The sequence below is a fragment of the Rhipicephalus microplus genome, chromosome 4 (genome assembly GCF_043290135.1).
Source record: "Rhipicephalus microplus isolate Deutch F79 chromosome 4, USDA_Rmic, whole genome shotgun sequence".
Classification (NCBI taxonomy): domain Eukaryota; kingdom Metazoa; phylum Arthropoda; class Arachnida; order Ixodida; family Ixodidae; genus Rhipicephalus; species Rhipicephalus microplus.
The window spans coordinates 145368784-145384315 of NC_134703.1; the positions used below are offsets into that span (position 1 = coordinate 145368784).

Consider the following 15532-nt stretch of genomic DNA (forward strand, 5'->3'; position numbering starts at 1 on the left):
ATATATATATATATATATATATATATATATATATATATATATATATATATATATATATATATATATATATATATATATATATATATATATATATATATATATATATATATATATAATTGCAGGGAATAAATTCTTGGACGCCGGTAAATAGTATGAATAAAAAGAAGACACACGTAACGGACAGGTTTCTTTACGTTTCGGCCATGGGACCGGCCTTCGTCAGAATAACATTTCTGACGAAGGCCGGTCCCACGGCCATGTTTTTCGACGTGTGTCTTCTTTTAGATGCGGAGCATCTTATACTCGCGCCTTGTAGTGCGCCGTCCGCGCCGTCCGCGCCGTCCACACCGCTTCTCGAACATTCGACAGCTGACGCGCGCGCATGCGCCGTCGCGCCGTCGCCCACTCTTCCACCATCTGTGCATCCCTTCCTCCTCTACACACCGCGCGCGCTTCACTCCTCCACCATCTGTGCACCCTTCCTCCTCTACACACCGCGTTCGACATCTACAATTCTCCTGATTCTCCAGTGGACGCGCATGTGGCGTCGCGCTTCGAGAACATTCAACAGCTGACAGTGCATGCGCCGTCGTGCTGTATATATACTCAAGGTCGGCGCTCGCTCGCTCAGTTGCCGCTCGTCGGTTGGTTTGTACGGCGCGTCGACGTCCAAGGTCGCGGTGAAATGAATTCCAACGAATCCACAAACACAATGATCGACGTCCCTTCGACCAGCGCCGCCCTTTCGCATACGTGTGTACGTGTTCACTCATTTAACACCCCCTCCTACAACCACGTTAATCAATTTAGCCATCGACCCAAGTAAGTCGCACTTTAACACCCCGTTAACCAATCATATGCTCCGCATCCTCCTCAGTGTTCCCCCGAGGGAAGCTGCGGGCAATTTTTTATTCATATATATATATATATATATATATATATATATATATATATATATATATATATATATATATATATATATATATAAACTCGGGGAGAGAGAGAGAAAGAGCGTGAGAGCAATCTTGCTTGCTTCTGTTGCACTAACGTAATCAAAGATGTGCACATCCTTACTCTGCATTTATTACGCAACTTTGGTTACTTTTCTCAAATTGACCTGCATAATCCCGAATATTACTTGCCAGACACCTAGAGCGTCCTCATTCGCGCTAAAATGAAGATAGCGGACATCATATGAAAATCTGGGTAATATTTTTATTATGAGATGTAAAGTGGCAGACTCACGTGGAACAGCCAAAATACAATTGATGTGAACCACTATATTGGACGGGTTTCCAACCTCGATCCGTTCCCAACGAAAATGCAACAGTATTTTAAATGTGAATACCTATTCCGCAAAAGACGCATCTCGTTCGAAAAGCACTCCGGGTCTATAAGAATAGTTGCGCAATCTTCTCTAAACGTTCGTTTCATTAAACGTTATATACATACCGAATGGTAGTATCGGCGCTTCTACAATATCCCTCACCCCCACCCCTTAAATAAATAAAAACAAGTTCAGACCACACCAGCTCATAATCGTATGGGAATAGCCACGACTAAGACTACTAAATGCTATTGAGTTGATGAGCGGTGATCCTCCACCACCGCCTAAATGATTCGCATTTTCCTGGTTGCAGTCATATTGTGTCGCACTTAGCTTAGGGCATCTGCAACTGCAAGTCTACGTGCATCATTTTGGTCGAGATCCCGGGTAGTCTCTGCGAAAATCGGACATGGATCTCCGCAGCGAATGTCACATTGGTTCCGTTGCTATGGCTACCGACAGTGTCCCGGCCGCTCGGACACCAGCGCAATATGTCATGACTCCCGCTCTGTGCCCGTGAATCTTCACCGGCACTATCTTCGTTTTCCTTAACCTAGCGCTGGGTAGAAAACCAGAAGCTTCTGATCCGGCAAGCTTTTCTGCTTTATCATCATTCCTTTATCCCCTTCGTTATTGGCTCTTTCCCTTCACTCTCTTTATTTAAAGTAAATGGCCTTACAAGACAGCATAGTTCGCGTTTTGGTGCAAGTTTCATTTCCACGGTTTCGCCGAGATTATTAAAGCGGCGTGGACGGTGCCTTCAGACGCCGAACGCAACAAATCATAAAATCGGGAAATAAGCAACCTCAAATAACTTAACTGGCACAATCCAGCCCCAACTCTAATATTTTTTTTTCAAGACGAAAATTCAGTGGCTACTCAAAATTTAGGGTACTTACACTTTCGGGCACGGTTGAGTGGACTACAGTCTCCTCTACAACGTGTATGTATATATTTGTGTATATATGTGAGCATTGCAATGATTCCTAATTTACCCTCTTCGCACCTATTTGTGCCAATATGCGGCAACTATGCTAAACAGTACGTGTTGCTGTTTGCATTAGCATTGTATAATGTAAATCGTTTTCTGGTCAATCTGACTGCTGCTTTCGTTTGTATGTTTGATGTATTTTGTGTTTTGATTGTGTTTGGCTAAGTAAGCATAGCTGCTGTTACGCTCAACGCGAGTAAAACCGTCAGTAGGCAAAGCACCTCCGTCTGTTTTGACCGCCGGCAATGCCTCGTATTTTCCGAAAAATTCAATCGAATCATAACATGTTTAGAAGCACATATATTTGGGCGAGTTTGTGTGTCAAGAAAAGTGGTATACCATTCTGAGAAATGTGTACTCTACTATGGCAGAGCATAAAGCTGTCCCGTGGACCTCACACTTGATGAGGTCATAGTGCAGTCGAATGTTTAAGTGTGCTGATCCATGTCATGTATTGAAGAGGGCGAAACAAACAAGGTACAAGAGGCATATCACACAAAGCATCGCTCCCTTTAAACTAGAGTTTATTCACAGAAACTGCCCAGGCTTTAACTTACGCCGAACATGGAAGCGCAGGCGTGAAACCACAACCTAAAAACTTACGCTGTTTTTTTTCGCTGTGTGTGTATCACATACGTCACGTTTGTTTTTTTTTGTTTTTTGTTTTTATTCCAAGGTGATAGCTGTCCTTCACTTTTTAGATTGGGGTTTCAAGCATGCGTTTCTACGTTCGGTCTTGAAAAAACCTGACCAGTTTTTCTGAATAAATGGTTGTTTGAGATAAGCGCTCGTTTCTGTATTCTTACATCTTGTCTGTTTCGCGCTCTTAAGTACCAGCATGACTCATAAGCTGGTGGTGGTAGTGGTTAGAAGAGGAAGAAGACGCTACTTTCGGCAGCCCGGTAGGGAGCACGGCGCAGCGCCCGACTCATAAGAGCAAACAAGCAAAGCTCACCGGTGGTCTTTCCCTTGACGATGTCCTTGAGGTACTCCCCCTCTCCGTAGTCGTTGAAGGCCATGATGCCAAGCGTGTACTCCGCGTCGGGTCGTAGAGCACCAACCGTGTAGCTGGTCAGGTTGGACTGCAGCACGTCCTGGTAGTGGTAGCCCTCGCTCGAGGCCGCCTGCCGATAGCGAATGCGGAAGGACTGCGGCAGCCCGCCGTCGAAGCCCGGCCGCCACACCAGCGTCAGGCTGTTGTACGTGGCGTTAGTCACCTTCAGCTGGAGCGGAGGGTCAGGCGCACCTGGGCACGAAGATGGACAAGAATTACATTGGAACAACGCATTACTTCTAAACCACAGCGTTAACCAGAAAGCTCTGCACATAAATTGTTACGTGGAGACCAAATGAAAGGTACACCATGAAACCAATGTACATAGCAGAACACCCAGGACTAGATATGAACTGTCCATTGCTGTAAGTGACGAAGCAATGCTTTGTGTTATCTTTACATAAGCAATTGTAAACTGCGATACCTCATTTAAAGAATCAAAGAACCTCAGAGGTAGTTCTGCGAAGCAGCCTGGAATAAATAGGTGATCTAAACATTTGGTTTGATCCAGTTAGCTTATTATATACGTAAAACCCGACGGGACGACGACGAAGTGTCTCTTCATAGAACGCTTCTGCTTTCGGCTCCGAGCATTGTTATCAAGTTTTTCGCTTTTTACGGGAGACGCTGCTCCCTGCCCCAAGGCGACGGACGCGGAGTCATCCACTGGTCCGCCCAGCCAGAGGTCTGCTATGGCGAGCTCCTCGGTAAATCAGCGCGCCTGGCCCAGAACCAGTGAGGCCAACGGTGATAGTCACTGCCTCATGGCTGTGGACGCGGAGCCCTCTGCGGCTCTGTCCGGCCATAGACCACCTTTGGCAAGCTCGTCGCGGAAACGAAGCACCTGTTCGAGCACCAGCGAGGACACGGAACTGTACTCGGCCACTGGCGACGACTCGTCGGATGACGAATTCGAGACCGTGAGAAGCAGAAAGGCCAAAAGAAGAAGTATCAAGCCGTCTTCACCAGCAGGGACATTAACGTCTCAGTCAAAAGGAGAACGCTGGCCGCACACCATCCTATTCATGCCCGAGGACTCCACCATCAGCCTTCGAGCAGTAAACAGGCAAGCTCTCTCTATGTACTTTGAGGGGGTAGCACCAAACGACATTAAGGATATCCGGGTGAACACGCGGAAGAATATTCTAGCTGTGGACACAATGACTGCCAGCGCCATAGACAAGCTTCGTAGAGTATCAGATTTGGGAGGCATCAAAGTTCGACCGGTTATTCTAATGGACGGTGCCTGCATGGCGGGAGTAATCTACGACATTGATTTGGCCATAGCAAACTCGGACCTCCCAACTCTCATAAAACCAGCGAACGAAGGAGTTCTCATCGCGAATGTACTTCGCCTCGGAAACACCCGTTGTGTAAAGATAATGTTCAAAGGAGATTCCATTCCGTCGCATGTCAAAGTGGGACACTTCCGACATCCTGTTCGACCATTTGTCCCTAAACCACTCCAGTGTCATAACTGCATGAAAATTGGGCACATCAAGAGTGTATGTACAAACACCACAGTATGCCCCCGATGCGCTGAGCCGCACACTGCAGACGCATGTCGGGCAACAAGTCTGAAGTGCAGAAACTGTGATGGTCCGCATGATGCTGCATCCAAGGAATGCCCTCGGATTAAGAAGGAAATCGCCATTATCAAACAAATGGTTAGGGACAATTCTACCCACAGAGAGGCTGATGAAAGGGTACGGCGGCGGCGTAGTCGCCGACGGAGGCGTGTAGGACAGAGTGTTGCGCATAACCCATTTCCTCCGAGCACGAGTGAAGTAGTAAGCACGAAGCGAAATGAAGTGGAGAAGCTCACAGCTGCGGATGAGTGGCCTACGCTTCCGCGTACGCAGCCTGCAAAGGAGCCTCCTGCGAGGCCTCGCCGCCCTACACCTTCCACCGAGTCTACTTCCGTTGAGGATGTGTCAAGGGTCGATCGACAGATCATCCCGATGTTACGATCCCTCGTCGCTGTCATGGCAGACATACTAAGAAGCCTGGGAACTCCAACCGCTCGAAGCGGGTTACAGGTGTTGGACGCGCTGAGCCCAGTCCTCGCCTCCCTCGCGTAGAGTCATGGCAGGAGATCAACAATCGTTCCGCAAAGACGTCAGAGAAGCATCAGTCATCCAGTGGAACGCAAGAGGACTTAGATCACGGATTTCCGATTTTCGTCAGTACGTGTTTTCTAACCGTTTCCCAATCATCGTAATATGTGAACCGAAATTATCAAACCCGATCAGGCTATCCGGCTACGAATCAATCCCGTCCAAAACCCGAAACGAAAGCACCAAGGTCATTGTGTATATTCGTCGGGAGCTTACCTACATCATTCAACCTGTGTCGCCTCATGATGAGAACCAATATGTTTGCCTGACTGTGAAGCAGAAAACCCTCACCTTCACATTAATAGGTGTCTACTTATCTCCCTCAGCCCGTTTTGATTGCCAAAGACTGGATGACATTCTTTCGAGCGTCCCGGATCCGTGGATAATTATAGGGGACTTCAACGCCCACCACCCAATCTGGGGAAGTTCAAAAGTCAATGCCACGGGCCGGAGGCTGGCTACATTTGTATCGACTCATGAACTGTCTCTACTTAATGATGGGAGCCCTACATTTCTGCGAGGATCAACGTACAGCAGCTGTTTGGACTTGACGTTTGTGTCACGTCGCTTCGCCACAAGCGTTAAGTGGTTTTTAGACATCGAGACACATGGTAGCGATCACATCCCCAGTTATCTCACCATCGAAGGCTTTGCTAGCGACCACCCGCCGAAAACCGTACGGAGGATCGATTTTTCAGCATTCACAACCAACATTGAACACGCTTGTGAAAAAGGCTTAACCTCTGGCATTGAGCAAGCGATCAAACAAGCAGCGCAGAGTGCGATGCGCACGCTGGCATATTCTTCAAGGCCCTCAGAAATGGACGTGGAGTTAGAGCGACTCCGTGCGACTCGTCGGCGTGCGGAGCGTAGATATCGACGCACAAAATCCATTCAAGATCTACGGATGGCCAGGCGCATGCAAAAGAAGATCCAGCGTCGTATAGACAAACTGGAGTTTCAACGGTGGGCGAAGTTTTGCGCGAGTCTAGACCCTCGCAAACCGCTTTCTCAAATATGGCGAACCGTGCGAGGCCTACGCATATTTCCCCAACAACGTTTTCCGTTTAAAGCCTTGGCCCTTTTCCAAAATAGAAGGGATATCGAGGTAGCGGAAGATTTTTGTAGGAAGATTGCGGGCCCGTCAAATTGCACAGAAGCCCTTACTGCTGATTACACGCCACATTCACTTGACCCGCACCTGGACCTGCCTTTTTCAATGGAAGAACTGAATGTGGCTCTTGCTTCATGCAATCGATCGTCATCGCCTGGGCCGGATGGCATATCATACCGCCTATTATGCAATCTCGGTGATCGAGCACGAAGTGCTTTGCTGGAAGTATTCAATGAGTCTTGGAGAGATGGAACGGTCCCCAGAGAGTGGAAAACAAGCCGGTTGGTTGCACTTCTCAAACCTGGAAAATCGCCTCTAGAGCTGACATCATACCGCCCAATAGCGCTGGCTAGTTGCGTAGGGAAGCTGATGGAGCGAATGATCCTTGCCAGACTCGAGTGGTTCCTAGAACGCCATAGAATATATCCAGACGCCATGGCCGGTTTTCGTCGTCTTCGGAGCTCCATTGACAATGTCATTGACCTGGTGACCTACGTACAACACCAGAAAATGAGCAGACGGTTATCTGTCGCACTATTTTTAGATGTCAAAGGAGCATATGACAATGTTTCTCACGAAGCCATACTTGACGCCCTCGAGTCAGTTGGTTTGGGTGGGCGAGTGTACCGCTGGATCCAATGCTACCTACATATGAGATCATTGTTTATGCAAACTGATGATGGGCCGACTTCAGAACATTATACACACCGTGGTGTTCCTCAAGGTGGTGTATTGAGCCCCACACTGTTCAGCCTGGTTCTGATCGGTCTCGTGGAACGCATACCAGATTCCGTGCAGATATCTCTCTATGCAGATGATATTTGTGCCTGGACGTCAGGTGTAACACGTCCTCAGGTACGTGCGAGACTCCAGAAAGCAGCGAATTCAATATCGGCGTACCTTAGAGAACAAGGCCTCGAGATTTCTCCTGAGAAATCGGCGCTGGTCGCGTTCACGCGGAAGGCAATGACGTCATATCCCATCGCCATCAATGGACACAGTGTCTGCTACGCCAGGACCCACAGGTTTTTGGGGGTCACGATCGATCGAAATCTCTGCTGGAGTCCCCATGTGGCCACTCTAAAGAATCGCCTAACGGCCATCGCACAACTTTTCAAGTTCCTCGGAGGCAAAACGTGGGGCACATCAGTGCACGCGATGTTGCATTTGTACAAAACGCTGTTTCTGGGGTACCTGCGGTATAGCTTGCCGGTTCTGACGAACGCTTGCAAAAGCAGTATACGCACAATAGAAAACGCCCAGGGCCAGGCACTCAGAGTTTGTCTTGGATTACCACGCTGTACATCAACAGCGGAAACCATCACAATCGCCAAAGATCATCCGGCCACAGTGCACATTACTTTGGAGGTGCTTAGAGCTCATATTAGACACCTTGCTCGCGCCCCTGCCCACCACCTAGCTTCGCTTCCAGAAGATCGAGTATTGACTTTCCGTGAGTGCCTTCCAACAGTCTACACGCCTCCGGAACGGATACTAACACCTCCTTGGTGCTTAGACCGACCAAAACTGCGCTTGACAGTGCCGGGGATTCGCAAGAAGGCGGAGCTCTCGGCGCCAGCTTTAAAGCAGATGATTCTACTCATGCTACACGAAGAATACAAAGATCATGTCAAACTTTACACGGATGGCTCGGCAACTGTTGGAGGATCTGCAGGAGCTGTGATCTTCCCAGCAAGAGCCGAAACCATCCAGTTCAGAACGTCACACAAGACGACATCGACAGCCGTGGAGCTCGCGGCACCCCGCAGCGCACTCCGCAGGATTGATCGAGAGACACCACAAAAATGGAGCATTTTTACTGATTCGAAACCAGCTCTCCAATGTCTACACAATGCTCTACGTCGTGGGCCTCAAGACCAATTGGCGCTCGAAATACGACAACTGTACCATCACCTAATAGACGAAGGACATGACATATCTTTTCAGTGGTTACCAGGCCATTGCGGCATCATCGGTAACGAGCATGCCGACGATGCAGCTAAGAATGCTCACGAAAATGGAGTGATGGAACCTATTCCACTATCAAGAAGCGACGCAGCAGCAAAGATTAATACGCTTGCGCAGGATATCGCAAGGTCTATGCGGAATACGCCCGGTTTTCTCCACACCCGTCTTCACCGCCTGGACCCATGCCTACGACTTACTATTCCATCTGGCCTACCCCGATCCGAGACGACCCTTCTCTGCCGCATGTGGCTTGGGGTGTCTTTCACGAACGCCTTTGCCTGCCGCATCGGAATGAGAGACAGCGCTGCATGCGACCATTGCGACAATGACGAAACAATTGAACATATTTTATGTCAGTGCCCCCAGTACAGCTCTCAGCGACAGTCCCTCTCAGCAGTGTTTGCTCGCCTCGACGACCAGCCACTTTCTGAGCAGTCAATCTTGGAATGTCGGAAAGATCGAGCTTCACGCCAGAAAGCAACGAAGGCACTGATGAAGTTTCTGCGAGCGACCCGCCTTGTTGAACGATTGTGACACTACTGTGTGCGCGTGTGTGTGTGTGTGTTTGTGCTTCTCTTCCTCCCTTTCCCATTTCTTTTTCTTACTTTTCTGTCTCCCCTTACCCCTTCCCTAGTGCAGGGTAGCAAACCGGATATGTTTTCTGGTTAACCTCCCTGCCTTTCCGCATTAAATTTTCTCTCTCTCTCTCTCTCCTAAAACCCGACAGAAAGTAAAATTACAGCATAAATTTAGAAGAACAGAAAGTGGAGCTAGTTCGCAGAGATTCATTGGATAGGATTTTCATTGCAGTTGTTTTCCTCACTTTTACTTTACATCAGTGTTTGAACGCCTAATCTTTCATCCCTGGTGATACGTCGATCGTAGTTCTGTGTCCTTCCTTACTCTACGTTCGTGCATATTTTTTTTGTCATTGTACTTTTGAAATCCACCCTCACACATCTTGAAAACAATGGGAATTAATAATAATGAGCATGGACGTCAGAACAGTGACTCACTGAGGGTGTCCAAGTGAACTTTGGCGCTGTCAAAACCGAGTTCGTTCCGGGCCACGCACTCGTAGTGGCCGTAGTCGGATGAGCGGATGTTCTTCACGTGTAGCGTGCTCTCGAAGGTGAGCAGGTCGACCTGCCTCAAGGACACGTCGTACTTGTCCGGCTGCGGGGACGAAGCGGTGATGACCACGCCCTCGCGCGACCACGAGAACGTGGCGTTGGGCGCTGCTTGGGCACGACACAGCAACTCGGCAGTTCCACCCTCCCGGCCGGCGGCCTTCAACTGGGGTGGACTCTGGTCAATCTCGGGACGGACTGCACATAAAGTGGCGCACGTTGAAGTTGTGAGCGAAATGCATAATTTGTGCTTAGTTACACATAATACAATAAAACGGAAACGTGTATGAGTGGGTTAGATCTAGTTGTGGAACTAACCTTTTTGCGTATAGTAAACGAGGAAAGCACAGCACAGATTGAACAGGTGCGCCTAAGCCAGCTGAGCTAATTAACGCTCCCCCCCCACACTTTTTTTTTTGTTTTGACCTCGTTTAGTGCGCGCACAAAGCTCCCCGACGTGAATGCAAAAGGATTTCCTTTGAAAATGGCACGACGGCTGAAGCCGCGAATTCGGTTAAATCCTCCCTAATTTTGCGGAACATCTTTTCATTATAAAAACATACTAACAGGAATACGTCACATGAAACACTAGTTTTCAACCTCCTGGTAATATAGAATTAACTCCAACATTGCCGCAATCACGTTTCGCTACTCACAACCATAGATGTACTAACATTCCTTTCAATGTTCCTAAAGGCTGAAAATCAATCGCCCAAACTTTGTATTTGTGTGGACTCTATTGCAATTTCTTTCCGAAATTTCATTCTTGTATGCCGTCATTTTTTCTGCAGCCCAGAGTACAGTTCTATTTTTATTGCGATAGCAATTATATGAGTGTTGGCTGGTTTTTACCGTCACTGCTGCCAACGTCATTCACGTATATGTATATGTATGTATATATATGCGAGGAAGAATTTGCGAGCCTCCTCTTTCTACGGAGCGCACACCGCGCCTTTCCGTCCAGGCTCGTCTGCGCGCGCGCTTATCTCGCCAGCAAACGGGGGGGGGGGGGGGGTCACTACGCTATCGCGGCAACGATCAGCGCGCTCCTTGTGCCCGCACAGCAGGCGGACATTTCTACGGGCTGCCCTTTCAGCACATAACAACGGTGCCGAAAGTCTACCTGGAGCGGCCGTGTTCTCTTGCACAGGCTTTTTGTAGAGTTACGTGAGACCGGATCTAAATGAGTTGACTGCCAGCCTCCCTTCGTATATCAACGTCGTCACTACACACGACTCTTTTTATGATATGAATAGGTGGTTCAAACAAAAAAAAAACTTGTTTCAATAGAACAGCTGTCCGCCCATTGTCTTCGCGGTGAATGATGCCACATTTTGAGAAGAACTATATAGCCTTGGAGATTTTGCAATGATTGCGCATTATGCGGGTTTCTTTTGTTGTTATTTTTTGCAATTTTTTTTTCACAACACCGCATTGAAACGTCTGCTGATATCGCCTCGATCATTAGTACACTGTCGTCCCGCCGTGGTGGTGTAGTGGCTAAGGTACTCGACTGCTGACCCGCAGGTCGCGGGATCGAATCGCAGCTGCGGTGTCTGCATTTTATTTTCGATGGAGGCGAAAATGCTGTAGGCCCTTGTGTTCAGATTTGGGTGCAAGTTAAAGAACTCCAGGTGGTCGGAATTTTCGGCAACCCTCCACTACGGTGTCTCTCATAGCCATATGGTAGTTTTCAAACGTTAGATCATGCATATCAATCAGTACACTGTCTTAGAGTTGTATTATTATGTCTTTTTCTATGTAATAGTCTCTAAACGCGTAGCAACAGCTTTTTTTGTTTATACAACATTGGATAGAAAAAAACATATTGTTATAATTTTAAGAAAGTGTACAATTTTAGGACAACTTTAAGACACTATCTTAGAGTTGTAATAGTTTCGTGTAATATTTATAAACAAAAGAGGCTATTGCTGTGCGTCCTCGTGTTATCCGGTAAAACGTCTCCTGCGGGGAAACGTCACCAGCTTGTGTACAAAGAGCGAGTCATAATGCCACCTAAGTTTGTACTTAGGATTTTGTGAGAAGGGTTCCAAAACAAATCTTTCTCGCCTGACGATGCAGCACAATGTATCGTTTTCAGTCATAAAATAGGACACCACATACAGCTTATTTAAAGATGTGGCTCAATTGGACAAATTGTGCCAACTTATGTCATTGCCACCGAGTTACGCTCGTCAGCGACGCTTTGTTGGAGGAGCTTTTTTGAGAAGTCGTAGTGAAGTGTCTACACGTTATTAGTGACAGTAACCTCCTTAACAGGCCCCTTATTGGCTTGATAGTGCCCCGCCGCGGTGGTCTAGTGGCTAAGGTACTCGGCTGCTGACCCGCAGGGCGCGGGTTCGAATCCCGGCTGCGGCGGCTGCATTTCCGATGGAGGCGGAAATGTTGTAGGCCCGTGTGCTCAGATTTGGGTGCACGTTAAAGAACCCCAGGTGGTCTAAATTTTCGGAGCCCTCCACTACGGCGTCTCTCATAATCATATAGTGGTTTTGGGACGTTAAACCCCACATATCAATCATTGTTGGCTTGATAGTCTGTAAACACATGCATTATTTTTTAGTAAGTTGACTCACGAATAGAAAAAAAGAAAAAAAAACATTTCCACCAGTATCCGCGTCAGTGCATTCATTCACCATCGTGAATATTAAGCGCACAAAATTTCGGCCGCGATATGCACGACGTCCTTGTGTACACTTCCTCGAAGCTGGCCTCGAGTTGTCAATCACTGCCAAGGCGCTCTTCGAAACGCGTTTTGTAGCCGGGCGCATCCACACACACACAAAAAAAAACTGAAAGCGCGTGCATGCACGAGCCGGGACGGGCTGCTCACATTTGACGATGAGGTTCGCAGTCTTGACGGCCTCCTCTCCGATGCCGTTGTGGGCGACGCAGTCGAAGGGCCCCGAGTCCTCGCGCGACACGTTGTACACGGTGAAGATGGATCGCATGTCGTCCTTGATCATCTGCCGCGTGCGGCCCATGTCGAAGCCCGGCCGGCGCCACGACACCGTGTCGTCGTTGAACGGCTTGGCGTCCACGTCGCACTCGAGTTGCGCGCTCGAGCCGGCGTCGATGATCACCGTCTCGGTGACAGCCTTGATGACGGCGCCATCTGTGCGACCATTCAAAAGGCAAGCACACCAGCGCGGGGTCAGGGATACGAGAAACCAGAAAGAAAAGTTAGTCTTATTTAGTCTTAGACGCACCCTTTGTTTGTACAGTGACGTGCTTTAAGCTTAGTCATGACGACGTTAAGATACGAGTTTAGGTCTCGAATTTACACGAAAGTTCCCCATCTACACAGTGCGCTACTTGTTAACAGCATTTGTTTTTTCATGTTGCCTGATGAACACTAGGTTATAACCACGAGGGGAATGGTCCATACCTACGATTATAAAAGAACACATAATCGGCAGTTTATGCGCATTTCTTTTTTGTCTGTTTTACATTGATGTGCAATGTTCGTGTTCATGTGAAGCAGTGTATAGTACAGATACTCGTATTTGTCGCATAAACTGGCCAAAAACCGGATGGATTTAGAAGGAAATCATTAAAGTATAGCTTACATTTTGTTTACTTGAAAGATGAAAAATGTAAAATTTCAACATAATACGTTAAAATGTAAGCCTTGTGGACTACTTTTGTTGTTTCATTTGCCGTAGGATCCACGAAGTTGCCTCGTTAGTGTTTAGCTCTTTTCACATTGACATTCATTAACGCTCTGTATTTTCGTTATCTTTGTTCTTTCTCCTTAATTTCTTGACGATCTTATTAGGATAACCAGCCTTAGGTATGGCAAACCTTTGATTATAGCAAATTTCTCGCATACTAAAAAAAAACAGAACTAAGTGCGCATGAATTAAACAGTCGCTCTCATTGAACTGACGGCATTGCACAGACTTCGTGGTTTACAATTTGATATTTATTCACAATGAGCTCTGATTTAGGAAGCAGTTCTGATAAGGCCCCGTTCATTATCTTCACTTATGTATCTGTGAACTTGACAGAGCATATGTGATGGTATAGTCATTGTCTGTTGGAGAGACAATGTGCATGAGCCCTCACATTCATGTTGCGTTTGTTCTTTGATTTTCAATTTTTCTATGCGACTTCTATTCACTCAGGAAATCTAGCTATAACCACAGTGCCCTTCTTGTAATTCTACGTTCAATACTAGTATTATGTTAGAAAGGCACAAGAAATGATGTTGAACATGTAGCTCAAGTTTACTCGAATTTACTCGCTAAAAATTAATTAATGAGCAACACGCAGAAATGGTAAACCAAACAGATGCAGATTGAATAAAGTATATATCTACACGTCATTGTATTTTTGGGTACCATTCAAAGCTGTAATGTATACTGACGCCTAAACGGGAGATTGACACGAAGGGGGAAGGGGGGAGGGGGATCTACTGCACCGCACTGTAGGAAGACTTGTCAGATTATTGCACCACGTCGTACTATCATCGGACAGTACTTTGATCGCTTCGTATAAGAAAAAGTTCAGAAGAAATCTATCGTCTGTAATCTTCAATGAGACAGTACACCAAAGGCAATTAATCTGTCGAATACCAAATACGTCCAAACAAAAATCGCGGGCCATCTCCCCGAAGGGAACCCTGATATAATGCGAAGCAGCAGCGGTGCGCACGACGTTGACCCGGTTCAAACGGGAGTCGACGCGGGTGGTAGAAGAATGGTTGCAAACTAAACTCGGTGTAGCATTAACTCGAATAAACGTTCGTTTAAAGCGTAAAAACACTGGAGGGGAGTTGGGTTTCATGTATGTTTAATCGGGGATAAAGTAGCCGAAACAGTGAAAAACAAGTTTTGATGAGAGTATCCAACGTCATGCTCAAAGTCTGAACCACTGCTGTTAGGGTGAGGGTGCCCACGGCTGCATCAGGCTGTCTAAATAAAAAAGAAAAAAATTCGACGTGGGCTGTTGCTAGACCCAGTCTCTCGACAACGAATTCGTCTTCATGAAGCCGGCAACAAGAACTGTCGAAAAGTTTGCTCCTGCACCACCCCATATCTAAACATATTACTGTAGCGCGAAGTATGGGGGGAGGGGGGGGAGAAGAAAACGGGAGAAGGAGATAAAAGAAAGGCTGTGGATATTTTTGAAAGACTGTAGCACCTGTCCTTCCTTCATATTCTTGTGTTTTATTTCTCTAGTTTTTAACATTTTTTTACACTGCGATATATTAGTAAATAGCAAATAGTCCAATGCAAGGCTATCCCGTATCTGAGAATTTCTCACCACATTATTCTGCCACCGTCCTCTGGCCTTCTGCCTTCCTGGAATGTGTAAAATACAGCTTTTTTCTCCGAAAATCTCGCATAATTACCCTGTACCGGCGCGACAATAAACAATTTGCATTCATTTCATTCATTCATTCATTCATTCGTTTATTCATTAATTTTTTCATCGCGTGACGACTCACATTGGATGTTGATGAGGATGGACACCTTGGTGGAACCTTCACTGTTGGTGGCCTCGCACTCGTAGACACCCCCGTCACTTCGCTCCACGCCGGTCAGGTTGAGCAGCGCTCCGCTGGCAACCACGCGCGCCGCATTGGAGGAAGAGGCCGATCGGCTGGAGGTCCGAGCCGTGGGCAGCCGCCGGTCACCCTTGGTCCACGTGTAGCTGACCGGGCGCGGGTTGGCCTGCGCCGTCAGGTTGATGACCAGCGAGCGGCCTTCAACGATGTCGAAGCGCTCTAGCGGCCCAATCGAGAACTCGGGCTTGTCTAGGAAAAAGAAATGGTGAAAAGAGCAATACAACATTAATTACGAGGACGA

At 47.3% G+C, this 15532-nt stretch overlaps 1 protein-coding gene across 3 annotated transcripts in view; it reads right to left on the minus strand.

The window, feature by feature from the left end:
- LOC119172902 (nephrin-like) overlaps window positions 1-15532 on the minus strand; it is a 352980-nt gene that overhangs the window by 14612 nt on the left and 322836 nt on the right. For all 3 annotated transcript variants that reach the window (XM_075893718.1, XM_075893719.1, XM_075893717.1), the window contains exons 14-17: window positions 15172-15480; window positions 12553-12834; window positions 9588-9899; window positions 3274-3564 (exon numbers count right to left, since the gene is read on the minus strand). In XM_075893718.1, coding sequence (XP_075749833.1) covers window positions 3274-3564; window positions 9588-9899; window positions 12553-12834; window positions 15172-15480 — 1194 coding nt within the window. The remainder of the gene's footprint in view (window positions 1-3273; window positions 3565-9587; window positions 9900-12552; window positions 12835-15171; window positions 15481-15532) is intronic.